Source organism: Schistocerca piceifrons, chromosome 8 (assembly GCF_021461385.2).
Source record: "Schistocerca piceifrons isolate TAMUIC-IGC-003096 chromosome 8, iqSchPice1.1, whole genome shotgun sequence".
Taxonomy (NCBI): Eukaryota; Metazoa; Arthropoda; class Insecta; order Orthoptera; family Acrididae; genus Schistocerca; species Schistocerca piceifrons.
Window position 1 is genome coordinate 6,576,420 of NC_060145.1, and position 18,723 is coordinate 6,595,142.

The 18,723-nt window shown below is 38.7% G+C and overlaps 1 protein-coding gene across 4 annotated transcripts in view; it reads left to right on the forward strand.

Annotated features, from left to right (window-relative positions):
• The window catches only part of LOC124711172 (fructose-bisphosphate aldolase-like), a 128,665-nt gene extending 119,532 nt beyond the window's left edge, over positions 1–9,133 (forward strand). For 3 of the 4 annotated variants that reach the window (XM_047241096.1, XM_047241097.1, XM_047241098.1), the window contains exons 7-9: positions 593–670; positions 3,493–3,611; positions 8,425–9,133. In XM_047241096.1, the coding sequence (XP_047097052.1) occupies positions 593–670; positions 3,493–3,588 (174 nt within the window). In that variant the 3' untranslated portion in view covers positions 3,589–3,611; positions 8,425–9,133. The remainder of the gene's footprint in view (positions 1–592; positions 671–3,492; positions 3,612–8,424) is intronic. The other variant, XM_047241099.1, reaches the window with a different exon arrangement.
• The last annotated feature ends 9,590 nt before the right edge of the window (positions 9,134–18,723 follow it).

Here is an 18,723-nt window from a genome sequence, read left to right on the forward strand (position 1 = left end):
AGTGGTACTGACTGACCACCGTGTCATCCTCAGTCTTTAGGTGTCACTGGATGCGGATACCGGAGGGGCATGTGGTCAGCACACCGCTTTTCTGCCTGTTGTCAGTTTTTGTGGATGGGTTAGTAAAGCTGTGCAATGATCGCTGTAGAGCAGATGTATGGCTGGCTGCTTTCACATGTGGCCCAGCCTTGATGATGTAGGATAAACCTGTGACAGGACTGGAATAGGAAGTGCTGGGTGGATGGATTGGACTGGTCTTGCACCTGGGTCATCCACAGGTGAATGATACCTGTGGCAAGGGGTTGGGATTAGGGGTGGCATAGGGATCGAGTAGGATGTTGGGTGGGCGACGGAACACCACTTTGGGAGGGGTGGAAAGGAGATTGGACAGGATGTCCCTCAGGGCATGGTAGTGTTCTGCTACTGAAGTGCTTTTTTGTCTGAAAGCTAGAAGTTTAGCAGTGTTGTCATTTTTGTCAGTCACTCAATGCTTCCTCTTTGTTGATTACCAATCAGACCTTTTCATATTGTTGTTACTCTGTCCTGGACACACCGTTGTTCAATTTGCACGATACTGGACCTCGTGTTACAGGCTTCTGTTCTGCGTGCATGGAGTGGGAAGCCTGAAAATGTTGCTGCTGCTCAGGAAGAACTGAAGAAGAGGGCTAAGGTGACTATAATTCAGACTTTTTGATTGAACCTAGTGTTGTACATAAATGCATTATTTGCTAGATTTCTTGCAGCATGTCATTTTACACCTTTTGCTTGTTGCTAATAATGAAAAAAAATAGCAGCTACTCAAAGATCTCAATTTCAGACATCTAAGAAACGTTCTTTGCTTGTTTTATTTGCTGATAACCTATGAGTGCGTTTTACTTCACCAGTCTTAAGTAGTATAAAGTGTGAACTGTGAACAGCATAATTTTCAGGGCCTTGAGTAATTAATATATCAAAGAAGGCTTTGTTAGAGATAACACTTAAACTAGTTAGAGCAGTTAATAGTATTGAATAAGTGTCAGGCAGTGATTTTTAAATACTTCAGCATTATGTTGTAAATTTAATGTGTGTGTATTTGACCTCTTATTCACAAGGACTGTGAAACAGTTTGATAGTTTGTAATTAAAAAACAGCATATTAAATGTTTGTACCAGTGCTGTGTCGTAGTGTTGCTGCATATTATTTCCATGACAAAGTATTAAGTTGTACAGATGCAGTTGGAAATCTGTAGAAAAATTATATTTGTTTTAAAATGATTAACTAACAAGAGTTTTATAATTTGCTTGGGTCATATTGAGAGATTCTTGGCATGGACATAGTGGTAAGTGGAAGAAGGCTCCAGTGATGTAAACATATTGCAAACCACCTGCTGCTCAAAATATTTCATAGGTTTTCATCAGGTGAGCAGTGACCAGTTTCTATTTTGCACATTCATACTTCAGTATATGCATTTATATGGCACTGTAGTAATGTATGAATGTTTTGTTAGCTGTATGTTTCAGTGCTTGTGTCTTACCTCTCTATTGAACATGTAGTTTGTTCTCTGAAAAGTGCATATAATTTGCCTATTTTGTGAGAGTAGTTTTATTTCTTGTAGTGTTATTGAAAGGACACAGTTGGTTGACAGTAGTAGTACATTTTTTTGTAGGTTCACCATGTTACATTTCTGATAATAGATGGGGACAGAAAAGATCTCCTGTGTGTACTGTTCAAGATAAGCACTAAAATTTTCACAAATTGCATAGAAAAACATTGGATTTTAATCAAAGCACATGCCAGCATTAAAAGTGGCTATAGCGTAGTGAACCATTTGCAAGTTGCAAAAGGAATTACATAAGAGTAATGAGTATGATAGTACAGTGTGGTTGATTTTTTATAAATTTAGGGAAAGCTTTTGAAATGATTTCACAGAAATCTGTACTGACAGCTTTTCAGAAACAGCGTATGTTAAAATACTGAAAACTTTGTGCCTGAATGCTACACCTTCCTTATGAGACTGCCCAAATAGTCAGACAAGGAAATTCTTAATCACAAGAAATATTCTCAGAAATCCTACAGGAATTTTGCTGAACCTTAAATTGGGAAGTTGAAGAAGTACATGTTAATGTAACCTGTTTGAACCACCTTTATTTTGCTGATAACATTGCACTCTTTGCTTTAAGAGCAGATTAACATTGACACTGACTGGTAGAACTTAATGGAGTAAGTTTCAAAGTAGACCTAAAAAACAACTATGTGAAAAGTGTAACAGCGTATAATCAACACAGAGAAGAGGAAATTGTTTGAATCAACAATGAAGGACTGGGTGATGACTTTTCCTATTTAGGGAGATTTAGACAATGACAGGTTAGAAGTAAAAATGAGTTGGTGTTTTTAAGAATCTAAATAGTATTTTTGAACTAAGCTTCTGATGTTTCTGCAATGTTTCATTGTGTGGCAGTAAAGATGTGGGCCTTTAGTCTGAAAATTGCTCAAAATCTGAGGATTGCTCTGTAAGCAGTGGAAAACAAACAAATGGATCGGGGAACAGACAGGAATGGGAAATCTAATCCTAATCATAATGAAAGTTAAATGAATGTGGTTAGGCAGTGCCACCAAGAAGATTGATAGTAAGTGGATGAAGAGGGTTTTTTGGGAGGATTCCAAGAGATAAAAAAAAAGACATGATGGTTTAATGAAGATGGCGAGATGATAATGGAAAATGTGCAGGAGCAGCCTTAAAGCATTTAGCAGAAGACCATAATGTAGGCAGAATTCTAGAGGAAGCCTTTACCTAGTGGGTGTCAGAAGGTTGATATCTTTTAATAAGTATGTACTTTTCCAAGAAAATTAATGTGAAGTTCTGGCCACCATACAGAAAATAAGTGTGTTATTGAGTGGCACATCACATAAGATGATTTCAGGGACATCAGTGGAATACCTTAGTGTGACATAAAACTGACATTTGAAACCCTTAACAGAGAATACATCTTGTGGAAGAATTTGGCCTGCGTATTTTGCTACTAAAAGAATTACTGGAAGATGATACAGCCAATCCTTTGCTCATCTGGAGTTATTGAATCAGAATAATCAAAGTGATTGAAGATATTGAAAAGTTACGGATAATCTCGGCATTTCATTATGTGTCTGAGATGTTACATTGTGTAGGTACCAACACTCTTGAGTTGTAGAGCACAGACTATTTAGAAGGTAAGCAGGATTGTTCCATAAAAAATTAAGTTCCAGCTTTTGGTACACAGTATTACACATTTTTTAAAAATTTATAATGGTGTCATCAATGTCTAAATTATGTGGCTTATCATGAGATGATAATTCAATGCTTAAGATCTATTCTTGTGAAAGTGAGAATGTTGTTTTTTCCAACTTTGCTTTTCTCTATTGCAGTAGATTAGTGTAATGTAATGCACTGTAGTGTAGTGTAAATAGTGCTGTAATAACAGTATATTGGAATCAACCTGTAGAAGTTGAATATTAGAATTTTTATTGCTTCCACAGGCCAACGGCCTAGCTACCCAGGGAAAGTATGTTGCTGGTTCCATCAAGACAGTGGCCTCTTCTAAGATCAACTTTGTTGCTACGCATGCCTACTAAGTACCTCTGCTTGTTGCGTAATGGTTTGTTGAGTTTCATTGCTAACCTATCTCTCTTGATTATGTACATATCACTCTAAAGTAAGTTGGTGCTGAAATGGTAAGTACTTAATTTCACCTTCTTTTCTTATATCCTTCATTAAATAATTCACTCCCCATCTATAGCTATCTGTGTTAGTATATTAAGGGTTAATGAGAATGATTTTAAACAAGGTATATTTTCATGGGTACAATGTTTCATAGAAATCAAGTGGAATAATGGTGTGTAGCAGTAAGATACTTTAAGGCAAACATGACAAGGACTTGAAGGAAATAAATGTTGCTATGCTGGATATGCGTAATGTTTTATACAATCTGTAAATTAGTACAGTAAATTTGTTTTTCCAGAGTGATGGGGATTCTGTTTTTAATTAGGATTTATGGGTTAATTAATTATTAACATATGGTTGCGTTCCTATACCAAGAGAAACTATAACATTTTTAAGAACAGGCTCACACAAATAACTTCCAGGTCAAATTCATATAAATGATACATTAATGTAAAACAAATTTGAACAAACTTCTGAAAATCTTTTGATTGCTTCTGACCGCTGTTGGGTCTTAGTTAATTACTTTGATGATTGTTCAGTTTTGTGTTCCATAGTTCACTGGAATGATATAGTATGACTGCACACTGACTACTTACAGATGGTCACAGAAAAGACTATCTAGTTTAAGAGGAGAAGAAAATATTTATTATGAAAAGGATAATTGCTACACACCACAAAGCGGAAATGCTGAATCACAGATAGACACAATTCATTCTCTCTCTCTCTCTCTCTCTCTCTCTCTCTCTCTCTCTCTCTCTCACACACACACACACACACACACACACACCAGTTTCTGGCTGCTGAGGCCAGACTCGTGTGTGTGTGTGTGTGTGTGTGTGTGTGTGTGTGTGTGTGTGTTTCTTTCCCGACTTGTTGGCTGAATGCTCACTTTTGGACTGTCTTTTTGTTATGCCTATATGCAACTCAGTATCTCTGCTATATGGTGAGTAGCAATTATTCTTTTCATACTATTGTTACAGTCCCTCTTGGATTTTTTATTTTCTGTGGAGTAGGATGTGCCTGGAAGGAACTTCAAAAGCTTACTTTCAGATTTAGCTTTGCTCTCTGTCCAGCATTTAATGTCATAGAGTAAGTGCTCAAAGAGTTAGATAATTCAGAGAGTTAGCCAACAGCATTGCTCATCCTTCCTGGGTTGGTTTGAATGAAGAATAATGATCTTTTTTTTGTGAACTCTGGTGATACTTTACAATGAATTTCATGAGAAAAAATATGGTCATTAATGAGTACCACATTTTACTCTTTTGCTACATATTTGTGTAACGAGGGCTTTCTTAAAGCTGTTATTCCATGATGTAATTCCGTATGACATTTGTGAATACTTATCGCTTGACAAACACATAATTTGAAAAGGAGAGGCAGCTTGCATATGTAGTGACTTGTTTTTGTATATACAAGCAGGCACACACTGAAGTGACAAAAGTCGTGGGATAGTGATTTGTACATGTAGGGATGGCAGTAGTATCACATACATGAGGTATAAAAGGACAGTGCATTGGCAGAGCTGTCATTTGTACCCGGGTGGTTCACGTGAAAAGGTTTCCAATGTGATTATGGGTGCACGACGGGAATCAAGACTTCGAATGTGGATTAGTAGTTGGAGCAAGGTGCATGGGACATTCCATTTCAGAAATCATTAGGGAATTAAATATTCTGAGAGCCACAGTGTCAAGAATGTTCTGAGAATACCAAATTTCACTTCTCACCATAGACAACGTAGTGGCTGATTGCATTCACTTAATGACTGGGAGCAGTGGCATTTGCGTAGAGTTGTCAGTGCTAACAGAAAACCAATACTGAGTTAAATAACTGCAGAAATCAATGTGGGCCGTATGCTGAATGTATCCATTAGGACAGTGTGGTTAAATTTGCTGCTCATGGGCCAGGATGCCTGAAGACAAACATGAATGCATTTGCTAACAGTATGATATTGCATGCAGTGCTTCTTCTGGGTTGGACCCTAGACAACTCCAAAACCATGGCCTGGTCAGTTGAGTCCCGATTTCAGTAGGTAAGAGCTGACGGTAGGGTTAATGTGTGGCATAGACTGCATGAAGCCACTGACCCAAGTTGTCAACAAGGCATTTTGCAAGCTGGTAATGGCTCCATAATGGTGTGGGCTGTGTTTACATGGAAAGGAGACGGTCCAACTGAACTGATCATTGACTGGAAATGGTTGTGTTTGGCTTCTTGGAGACCATTTGCAGTCATTCATGGATATCATATTTCCAAACAGCAATGGAATTTTTATGAATGACAATGTGCCATGTCACTGGGCCACAGTTATTCACTGTTGGTTTGAAGTACATTCGAGTTAGTGATTTGGCCATCCAGCCCACCCAACATGACTTCCATTGAACATTTATGAGATATAACTGAGAGGTCAGTTTGTGCACAGAATCCTGCACTGGCAACACGTAACCGCAGTTATAGACAGCTATAGAAGCTACATGTCTCAATATTGTGGCAGCAGACTTCCAGTGACTTGAGTCCACACCAGATTGAGGTGCTGCACTACGCTGGGCAAAAGGAGTTGAACTCGATACTAGGAGGTATCCAATGACTCAGTGTACGTAGAAGGTGGTGGTTCCCATGTTGTCTACATTTTAATTTGTATTTGAATATGGGTACTAAATTACTATAGATGCTACTAGAAAGTACTCACAAGTTTTTGAGGTAAGTTGGAATCCCCCCTCTGTTAAGAAATTTACTGAAAGCTTGGAATTTTGAATCGGCAGGTCAACTTACAACAGTAGAACCTTTTTCTGTTCTGTAATTAGTTCACTGCTTGTAATTAAACAAAGAACTTAGTCTTAACCAGTTTGGAAACTGACACTTTTAGACAATAAAAGCTAATTATTTTTCTTATGCATTTTGTAAGAGACCAAGCTCTAGTGTGAAGCGGGTGACAGTGTAATATTCAGTTCCATGAAGTCTCTTAAGTTATCACATGTCAATGCGCCACACGTTAATCATCTACGTGTGAGTAGTTCCCTTACCTCATTTTTGTTTGATGCTTCCATCCTGAAATTTCTGTTAACATCATACCCTCTTTTGATGTACTATTAACATGATTTAATAACCAACTTCATATAATGAAAATCAAATCACTTGCATGTCTGAAGTCTTAAATTTGTTGCCTTCAGAGACTTTCAAAGTTGTGTAATGCAATGCAACTGTAGAAAACCCTTAATGAACTGAGAATATTTTAAATGAGCTTAAAAAAAATTTACTAAACCAAGGGGGCAACTGATGGAAATGCATATGATGATCTGAAATCCCTAGCTTATGGAACCAGCATTGCCTTCTGGTAGAAGAGAGGCAAGGAATGGAGAAAGACTATGGCAAAAGTCGGCGAAGACCTCAGGTCATGGGACACCTGTTGCCAAGATACTGGAAGAAAGTGCCAGAGATTTGAGTAGCGACAGGAGAAAATTGTTTTATCTTGTGGCCAAATTCAGTGTTTTTTGCAATTTTGCTGCTATTTTCGTCATCACATCAAAGTGCATTACATGGTAAATGAAATGTCTTAAGATTCTATCTGAACCTCAGTGTTCAGGAGACTATAAGTCAAAATTCAGTTTTAACATTCCGTAATTATCAGGTAAAAATAATAGTAAACTGCTGTCCTCAGATTTATAACATTTTCTATAAGGCAAAATTAGAAATTTCATAACTTCTAAAAAAAAAAAAAACACTGATATTGCTTTATTTGACAAAAAACTGCTACTTTTGCTTTATCATTTTTGAGAATTTTTTTGTACTTGGGTATGAGGTGACTTTTCCTCTGTGTTGTAGCCTTAAGTCTCTCTTACTTCAACCTGTTCCTCTCTTGTGTGAGAAGGAGCCTCTGGTTTTGAATGCTAGTGCTTTTGCCACTGTGTGTTTTCCTCTGTTATTACCCAATTAGTAAATTTTCACTATCTAACTTAAAATTGCTGATGATGATGCATGATGATTCCACGTTTAATATTATAATTATTGCCACTGTATGTACTGGGAAAAAATGAAGCTAAATGGATTGGCAACAAATTTTGTCAATCATTTTTCATACTGTAGCAAATGAAAATGTATGAAGGAAATTCACAAATACTCCACTTCATTTATTTTGTAATGAAAAGTTCACAGTATGTATGTTTGCTTTTCCATTCGCAGAAAATTTTTACTTGCTTCAGAACAAGATTCACAGGGGCAATAGTCTGTGAATTGTGTTGATTTATTCAAACTACTTGTTAGTTGATATTTCATGTGCCACTCCAGTGTTGGCGCATTGCCTACATGTTGGCTGTGGATTAATCAGACAGGTTAGTGTGTGTGTGTGTGGGGGGGGGGGGGGATAATACTGTTTACCACGTGGCTCAATGATAAAGAGACACTTCATGGACTGGGCTGCTTAGAGTGTGTCAACAGCTGTGTTGCATGGGCAGCGCAAGTGAACTAATGCTTTGTTGTTACATTTTCAGTAAACAATTTGTACATGATATTGAAAGCTCTGATTGGACCAGTTTGGTTCCAAGTTCTGAAGTATCAACTAGCAAGTAATTTTAAACAGGCATTAATCATTAAGTACTCTAATTCACTAATATTACTGCTTCCATTAAAGAGCATTGTTCTATTAGCATTGAAGAAGTAATGAGTTTCCAAGGGACACACTGTTTTTTTTTTTTTTTTTTTTTTGTTGCTTACCCCACTGACTGTACATTAAATCATTTTTGTAATTTTCCCCCTAGGCCAATGGTGATGCTGCACAAGGAGTTTATGCTGGAGGTGTACAGGGAGCAGCTGCTGATGTTGGTCTTTTCATCAAGGATCATGCTTACTAATTTCCCAAGAGCAAAAAATAAAATAAGAACTATGGGTAGACTATATGTGGGTCACAAAGGCCGTGCCGTGAACACCATCTGGAAAAAAAAATACATAAAGTTTGTAATAACATTTGACGCATTTTTTCCTATTTTAGATGGTTAACTCAAGTAATCAGTGTTAATGGAGTCCAGTTTTAGCTTACACTTGTACATGTGACCGTCATGTCTTATACTGACGGTTTTACCAGTTGTGATTTGCTGTTGTGATCAATTTACAGAGGATAGGTATGAATATATATACAACAATCATATAAATGAATAATATATATGTATACATAAAAGAAACTATATAGATTTCAGATACGTGTTTAACATTTTCTTCTAGTTGTTTACCTGTTGCAAAAGTGAAAAATGGAAAGCAGAAATGCAGCTGTAAAATTATGTAACCTATAAGAAACTGTGTGTATATATTTCCTTAGTATTTTCTGTATGTATCCACAGTGCTTCTTGGTTACCTATGCTATTGTCGATGTCAAGAAAAGAACAAGTCACTATTGTATCAATTCTCCTGTGTAAGACAACCAACCCTTGTAAATGCTGTGGAGGAAGGTCAATAAAAGTCTTTGAACATCAAGAGTTTATACACAAGCCCTGAAAAACATACTTGACTTTCCCCACATCCAAGTAAAATGTGCTCCTATATTTAACAAAAAAATTAAATTGGAAGGCAGGAATACATTCCTAAAAAATAAAACAAACTTCAGATTACCATCATATGCCCGACAGATATTGATTCTTTGTTGTTCATAAAACAGTGAAGAAAATCGTATATTCAATTATAAGCCCATGTAGACATTCATAGTTTCATATTCCCCACTCCCATACCCTTCCTGAATCCCAACACTAACCACCATTTCAAATTTTACTTGCATTCTGCTGCTTCCACGTCATAACAAATATAGTTACCTTTTAAATTACCCATTATATGTTACTGATAGAGGCAACATGTCACACTTAAGGTGGCCATTAATCCCCAAAGAATATCATGAATACCATCACAGATAAGTGCAGCAGTGCTAGGCAATATTGGTTCATATCAGAAGTCTCTATTTGATGTTTTCTCAGATCACATCACGTAAAACATTTTGTATTCATTTTGATGCCCTTCAGCTACTCAACAGGTCTAATTTTTGAAAATACAAGTATGTTTGTCGTTGTTGTTGTTGTTACCTTCATTCCAAATATTGGCTTTGCAGCTCTAGACACTGTGCTTAATCGAATTATGGGCTAAAAACACAAGTTTGTCTTTTTGGATAAAATTTGTGTGTCAATTTTGTGTATGAAATGCTTGTAATCAATCTTATAAGGGGACACCACCATTTGTTTTAAGGAATCATTTAGGTTCTTGGGCCTCTTCAATGAAGAAATCACCTGTTCACCCCATTTGAAGCATCTCAAAGCAAAACTCTAAAGGCTGCCAACATCTTAGAGTGCCTTAATGGCATATCCGTAGAAGTCACATTGACAAAGTGGACTATCATTGTCATTTGCTCAACAAGTTGGCCCTGTTATTTTACAAAGCCTTAGGTCATACTTACACTACTGCAGCGTTCTATGTATTGGGCCACATTCACGATGAGGGCCTTAGACTGGTGACAAACACCCCGTACCCAGGCTCTGTGCTTATGCTGGGGAGCTGCCTCTAAAGATCCAGCAGAAGTTCCACATGCTGTGGCATGCATATAATGACCAGTCAATCCACCAAATATCCAGCCTTCAATCTTATTGTCCGAGCATCAGCAGAACAAATGTGTGCATTGCAGAAGAGCAACAAGACTGTTTGGGTTTGAAGCAAAGGAACAGCTTGCAGAACTCTGTGAGGCAAATCAAATATTTTCCCTGGTTAGTAGCGAGTCCAAGAGTGTTTCTCAATTTTAAAAAAATGCAAGAAATTGTCCTCACAGATTTTATTTTTAAACAAGCCTTTTTAATGAGCATTTTTAAAGAGCCCTGAAATTTAAGTATTGACACTGATGGATCCAAGCAGGGCCATAAGAGTGATATTGTTGGGTGCTCAGTAGTGTCCTCTGTTTGTTTTCAGGATTACAATTCCAAATATAATCTTTTATGGAGAGCTCTATGTAATGCTAAAGACACAGGAGTGAAGGAGATGCAGTAGATGGAATAACTTTCTCGTATGCTCTAATTCCTTGAGTACTCTACAGGCTATTTGTCAAATGTGCCCAGCAAAGTGATCCAAAATGTACAATACACTCTCCACATACTATGACATCAAGGGAAAGAAGTAACAATCTGTTAAATACCTGGCTTATGGGGATTCTTGGAAATGAGCACATTAACACGGTAGCAAAGGACACTTGCAAGGAAAGTAATGTGCTGCCCTTCTCTGTCTCTTGATTTCTATTACCTTGTTGTTGACTCGGAGGAGTTGAGTATCAGTGGGGAAATGTGTGGCTGGAGGAATAAAGTGACAGATTAAGGCTCATAGTTGAAGCCTACAGAGCGATCATGGTTCCAGTGACAGATGGGGAGAGAAGTGGCAAATACACGACAGAACAGGGAGCTGTTCTGTGACACATAGGCAAGTTCCTGATCAGGAGGACCCACCAGTGTCTGGTGCTTGTAGCAGAGCAATGGTGACAGGCCACATCTTGCTTAATTGCACTTTATGTTTTGACAGAATGGCAGCAATTTTGATATCCATATGTATGGAGGAAATCACTGTAAATGTCTTACAGAGGAAAATTTAGCAGTGTGTGTGTGTGTGTGTGTGTGTGTGTGTGTGTGTGTGTGTGTGTGTGTGATTTTGGTTGGCACCAGAAAAAATGGACATAACGTAGAGGCTTATGTTATATGGAGGAATGTTACAAAGAGGTTTCACTGTATAGCACAGTTACTCAACATTCACTTGTCCTTGCCATGTCTGGCTTTTCTCCTATTGTTTTTTAGTAGTCAACCAGCTACACAAATCAGGGAATTACTTCTAGTGTATTATGCTATGTCTTGTTTCACTTACTGTTACAGATTTATGTAAATGAACATGCAAGTAGATATATACACTCCAAAATGTGAATTTTTATCATTGTTGATAAGCAACTGCTATATCCATTGTCATTGTCTGCCTGTCTTAATTGTGTAATATATGTCCATGGGCCATGGCCAGAAGGAGATTGTGTGTGAGGAAAGACTTTAGCATTTAGTTCATATTCTACATGGATACTGATGCATTGAAATCACCACAACCACTACCACCACCCTCACCATGCTAGCTTCCTTTCTGTAGCTCTGCTATGTACGCCTTCCACCTCTCAGCATGTCCTGTTTTTAGTTGAGGCATGCCATCTGAGCTATGTATGTTCATTCAGCTGCTTGTATTTTCTCTGAAGGTTTTGCATCTTCCCTATAGTAATGAATGCTTCTAAAATTTTTCGTTTGTTCTCAATTTGTTCCTGCTTTGCCATTTAGCACTTCCTCTAAGCTTCATTTCTAGGTATCTGTATTTTTTGTTGCCCACTTCATTTACTGGAATTTTATACTTTGTTCTTGTCCATTTAATTCAGTGTGTCATATTAAATGAAGGTTCGTGCTAGGATTTATTTCACTTAATTCCTCAGCTGCTATCACTATTTTACCTCTCAAAGTTATGATTTTATATTGTGTTTTACTCTTTTCCCTTATTTCAACCAACCATTGCGAATGATTCCTTTGAAACTCTCAACTTTTCCAGATCCCATCTCCTTTTTACAGTCTCAGTTTTAATCTGCAGGTTATAACCTCCCCCTTCCTAATCGGCCTACTGGACTGCGATACAACTGACTGTGTTCACATATGCCTAATGAAATTTTACAGTTAGTAGGACTATCGTTATTGAAGGAAAAGTGTACGTCAGGCTCTTCTGAAGGAAGAATATATTATAAACTTAAGTTAAATACTGATGATAATTTTGAACCACACAGGGAGAAAAAGGGTACCACGTAATATTTACTACAAAAATCACTGATAATACAAAGAAAACACTAATTAGCTAAAGAAAGGGATAATTAAATGGTCACCAGCCTGCTAGGGCAGTGAATCTCCAGAATCTTGAGAAAGGTAATGGCAAAGCAATTTAAGCAAATAATCACTGGCATGGCAATAGAAGGTTGTCACGCTTTTCCACAGCACAACAGTTCACGAGAAATTAAATGAACCAGAAAGCACTGAGTTTGCAGTTACTCATTCCGAAATACTAAATTTTGAAAGTAACGTTAAATGAAAATACTGGTTAAATAAATGACTGGCTTAACTTAAACTTTGTTACATAAAAAAATTACATTCAATAACCTCAGTGTAACGTAATGCAAAATTTAGGAAGAGGCAAGCAATTTACTTTTGATTATTGAAAGATTAAACTAAATTTACTTTAAGCAAATGATCAATTGGTTTTACTTTTAAAATATCGACTATAAAACACATACCAAGCCAGCAGAAGTCACTCGCCAAGCTAAATACAGAGTAAATGAAATTGCGCACACTTCATTTGTGCTTTATCTGTAGTTATTAATTTTGCCAGTGAAATTTTACTTTCCTAAGTAGCCTCTGTTATGCAATACAAGAATAAACAGTTACTGTGGCAGAAAATTTAGACTGAAACTTCCTGGCAATAAATAGTTAATCACTTTCATATTCTTATGACACTTGGTGGTTGCATGGACAGTAAAGGGACTCTGTTCGGTAATAGTGTCTGAGGACAATGACAACACGGGTGCCCTACAAGTTTTAACTATTGCAAGTTGTTATTCAAGTTATTCATACTTTGTGAAAGAAATATTAATGGGCAAAACTCCTACATTACTGTATTTGTCAGTTAACAGTCTTACGATGTTGTAGCTGTGCGGACGACGAAGAAAGTAGCCGATGACAATGCTGTGCTGCTGTTGTGGATGCTGCTACTGTTCGATGAGAAGAACTCCGAGTCGTCTCCAGAGCCACGTATTGTTACGGGACAGGCAATAGTTGGAATTGCAGCTTCCCCTGCCTGTCCACTCCTACCGTGCCCTCGATACTTGGGGGGCTAACCAGTCAGGTGTGTGTACATTGGTGCGAGTGTAGCTGCACTCTGCAGCAGTGGGAGTGCCTAACAAACACTTCTGCACTCTTTCATGACTCGAGCTACCGTGTTTCCTCTCTGCTCACAACGCGACAGGGACCGTCCATACTCAAATAAAAAATGGCGTAACTACTACCATTTCATCATTGCTACTCATACATTTCAATAAAGTCCCCTTGGCTGTTACCCAGCAATTCACAATATTTTCATTGTAATTACAATCAGTTATATACAGTCAAAAATAAATACACTAGTACATTGATTACGTATTAAATATAGTTTCTGTAATACAGCTTACGGCTTCAGAATCAAAAGTACAGTGCAAGTTATTAACAGATATTAAACAGCAAAAATTTTGGATGGTGCAGAAGGTATTTTACCTGCCTTTTATGTGTTACAAGGTCATAACCAGTAAACTGTGATAGTGCCCACATCTGCCTCTGCAAATGTTTTCCAGTTTTAAGGTCTGCTTTTAACATCACTCTCTTACTATTGTATAATCCATCTGAAACCTCTAGGGTCTCCAGACCCCTTCCACATACACAACCTTCTTTCATGATTTTAAATTGTGTGTATGCAATAATTAAATACAGCGGTGTGCAGAATAACAGGTGGCACCTGAAGGTAAGTAATGGCCAGCCATAGTGTCTCGTAATTTTAGTGTTCTCAATTGGGTTTTCTCTTCAGTATATTAATAGATGCAACTCATACGACTGGTTTGAGCCACACCTTATTACTCTTCATAAATATAGTGAATGGAATGATATGAAATGATTGTATGGTATTGATGGCTGGGAGTCCCCACCTGGGGATGTTTGGCTACAGAGTTGCAAGTCTTTTCAGTTGACGCCAAATTGGGCGACCTATGTATAGGTATTGGTGGTGGTAGTGGTGGTGACGACGACGATTATAACACAGAACCTAGTCCCCAAGTGAAGAAAATCTTGCAACATGGCCAGGAATCGAACCCAGATCTGCTGCGTGGCAGTCAGATGCACTGACCACTAGCCAGTGTGGCAGACCCACAAATCTAGTATTAATTATGAGAATATCAATCTTATTGTTCTGGTAGTGAGTAATTCTTGTTCCATGATTGCTCTTAAGCCAACCCTGAAACTAACAAAAGATTGATTTTGCTACTACAATACTGATAGTGCATACAATTTTTTAAAGCTGGTATTTTGAGACCAGCTTTGACAAGACACGTTGTTCTAGGAATCCACAGTATGAAGTTTTCCACTCCAAAGGATAAAAGTATTGAGGAATCAGTTGTATACCTCTGCCTCTATAAGATTTTTTCCCAATGTGTGCTGTGTGCAACATCGAAAAAAATGATTAAATTGGAAAGACTCGGTGCACACATGGAGAGGCTTTTGTTCAGTACAGATGTCTATAACAATACAAAACGTTTTGAAAGTGTTCTACAGTGAACTGAGTAACTTGGAGATTATTTCAGTGTGTGTACTAACTGTCAATAAATGATCTTTAAGTTCCACATCTGATTATTCAGCAGGTCAGGTACCCATAATCCACAACTTGTCTCTTTTAAGACTCTTACGCAACAAACTTTAAGTTTACAGCTGATAACTGAAGAAACAGCTGAGCTATGTATTAAACTGTATGTTGAGTAAGAACCTTTAGGAGGAACTAAAGGTGTTAATAATAGTAACAATAATATAATGGTGTGTTCTAAAGGAGTGAGTAGGAAAAGTTGAGTATATTTTCAAAGCTTGGGTATTACAGGACCCATGCAGTCACTTGGACACCAAAGTGGAAGATGACTGGCAGACTACTGAAAGTGGTAGAATGCTTGCTCCACTTCTGACAATTTATGTTGCTGGAACAATGAAGAATATAAAGTGATCATCCCTGTTTTCTCAAAGGGTCATCTGAGCAATGCACATAATTATCTGCCTATATTGCTGATGCCAGTCTGCCAGAATTATGGAACTCATTTTATTGTACAGAAAATGAAAATTTCCTCTGCAGGAATCAACAAGGAGGAATCTTATGAATCTTGGTTCATTCTGTTTGCCATCAGATCTGGGCAGTGGCACTCAAGTTGATGTATTTCTTGGTTTCTGGAAGTGATTAAGCACGGTTCCACACTGCTGCTTAGTGAACAAAATATGAGCTTACCAAGCCTCATAACAGCTTTGGGACTGGATTCAGAATTCCACAGCAGATGGAACTCAAAATAAAATAAAATAAAAGGGCTAAATCATCAGATGTAAAAATAACTTTGGGAGTGCCCCAAGAGGTGTGAAAGGTCCATTACTGTTCACATGTATGGATAACCTAGAGGATACTGCTAGAAGCTCTGTTAGGATATTTACAGACAATGTTCTGGATTATGGGAATGAAGGATATTTTGTAGGGAGAGTTCCCAAATGTGCAGTTCATAAAACCCGCTGTTGGTGGGAAGACTACAGATGGCACAAGCTGTGTAGCAGTTGTTGAAGTCTAGCATATCATGTTGTACAGTGTGCTTGGCAGCTGGGTGGTCCAGTTGTCTCTTGGCCACAGTTTGGTGGTGGCCATCACATGTTACTTGTCATGCCCATATATAATGCTGCACAGTGGTTGGAGCTAAGATTGTAGATCACATGGCTGCTTTCACAGGTGCCCCTGCAAAAAAGTGATTGGAGCTAAGATTGTAGACCACATGGCTGCTTTCACAGATGCCCCTGCTTTGATGGGTTAGGAAGTGCCTCGCGGTTCTAGGCGCGCAGTCCGGAACCGTGGGACTGCTACGGTCGCAGGTTCGAATCCTGCCTCGGGCGTGGATGTGTGTGATGTCCGTAGGTTAGTTAGGTTTAAGTAGTTCTAAGTTCTAGGGGACTGATAACCACAGCAGTTGAGTCCCATAGTGCTCAGAGCCATTTGAACCATTTGAAGTGCCTGTGACAGGACTGGAATGGTGGCAGGATGTATGGGACGGGTCTTGCATCTAGATCTGTTATAGTTAGTCAAAACCCTTTCAGAGACCACAATTGAGCTGCTCCTGTTCTAAGTGGTAATTTGGCTGGCCAGTGGGTATGTGGAGGATGGTAGGTGACTGGGGCGACAAGTGGTGGGAAATCTGCCTCTGGACAAGATGGCGAGGTTACTTTCAGTCGGTGAAGGCCTCAGTGAGACCCTCGGCTTATTTGGAGAGGGACTGCTCATTAGTGCAGATGAAACAACTGCCAGTGGCTCAGCTGTGTAGAAGGGACTTCTTGATGTTTAATGGGTGGCAGCTGTTGAAATGGAATTATTATTGGTGGTTGGTAGGTCTGATGTGGACTGCCTTGGTTCACATCCGTGGAGCCATCCATGAGGTAGACATCAAGGAAGGTGGCTCGTTGGCCTGAGCAGGACGAAGTGAAGTGAACGGAGGAGAAGGTGGCAAGATTATGGAGAATTGTGGCTAGGGTGCCCTCACCCTTGGTCCAGATAACAGAGATGTCATCAGCGAACTAACAAGTGGAGGAGTCTGGGACTCTGGATGGTTAGGAAGGATTCCTCTAGATGTTTCTTGAATTGGTGGGCATAGGATGGTGTCGTGTAAGTGCCCATTGCTGTACCAGGCATTTGTTTGTAGATGATGTCTTCAAAGGAGAGGTAATTGTGAGGGTATAGTTGGTCATGTTGCCAGTAAGGAGGTTGTGGGTCTAGCACAAGTCAGGCATTGGGGAAGGTAATGTTAATGGTGGGCATTGTAGATGTTATTGTGGAGGGACGTGGCATCAAACAGTGATGAGCATGGCTGTGGGTGACAAAGGGAGAGGAAATGTGGAGAGTTGGGTGGGGAACTGGTTAATGTCTTTTATATAGGTCATAAAAATTACGTATACAATATTTTAGACGTAAGGAGAGAAAAAACCTTTTTTATGAAGCAAAAATGTCACAGGTTCACTGTTTTCCTGCTAAGGGTCCATGAAGGTTTTGACACATGATCTGATATGCTGTTAAAACTGCATTGCGGTGAATATTGAAGATGCTGGTGACCTATGGTTTTCTTTTTGTGTGGCAAGGTGAAGTGTTGATGTATGAGACAGACATTGTAAAAGAGCTGGTTGCAAATTTGGCTGAAGCTGCAGCCATTATCTGCGAAACACCTGGTTGTTTTGAGCATGTTAGACAATCATTATCATGCAAATACCAGCTATGCATTGATGTAAACAGACAAAATTTTCTGCTCATCTCTAAAACAATGTTCACCACACGGCAGTTTGAACACCATCTCTGTTGTTAGCATCTAGTCCTCATAGACCACTAGCGGGGAAATAGTGCATCTATGACATTAGTCTCACATAAGAAAGTGTTTCTTTTTCTCACATCTAAAATCACCAAACTTTGGTTTACGTAGTTCTTATGCACCCTGTATAGGAGGGTAAGTTGCAGATAATTGGCCGAAGGCACTGATTCATAAGGGCAGAGATTGTCTCTGTGGGGATCACATCAAGGGTTTCAGTCTGGAAGGTGTGCTGCAGGAATTTGGGATTGTAGACCAGGATTATTTTACAGATGGAGCAAAGATAGTGCGAGGAGGCTTGAGCCTGAATTCCATGGTTTGGCAAGACTAGGTTGGTGAACACTATGGACTGACAGAACTTGGAACAGGTAGAGTTCACTGTAGAAGGATGGGTTGCAGCCAGAGATATGCAATTCACTGGTCAGGCCATTTGGGGGGTGGGGGTTCCGTGAGTTAGGCAACAAAGTAGGAACAGCATGTGGGACTGGGTTCTGGCTAGGGGTAGGGATGAGATTTTCGCACATATGTAGGTATTGATTAGGAGATGAGACAAAGCCTGCCTTCCCATCACAGTGGCTATGTGAAACACTTGTAATTAGTGAAGCCTGACAATGTCAGGAAGGAGATAGCCGTCTTAATGTAATTTATTAAATAAAAATTTTTAATGTGAAAGCTTTTCATGCCTAAACCACAATTTTCATTATACAATTAAAACATGATTGGTTTCAGTTGCTTTCTGCAACCATCCTCAGGTTATTCAAATCATTAAAAAAATTGAATATGTATTGAAAAACATCATCGTTAACTACAATCATGCAATGACATGCATTCATATTATAGGCCAACAAGACTAGCCTGTAAATTACTGTCATCTCTG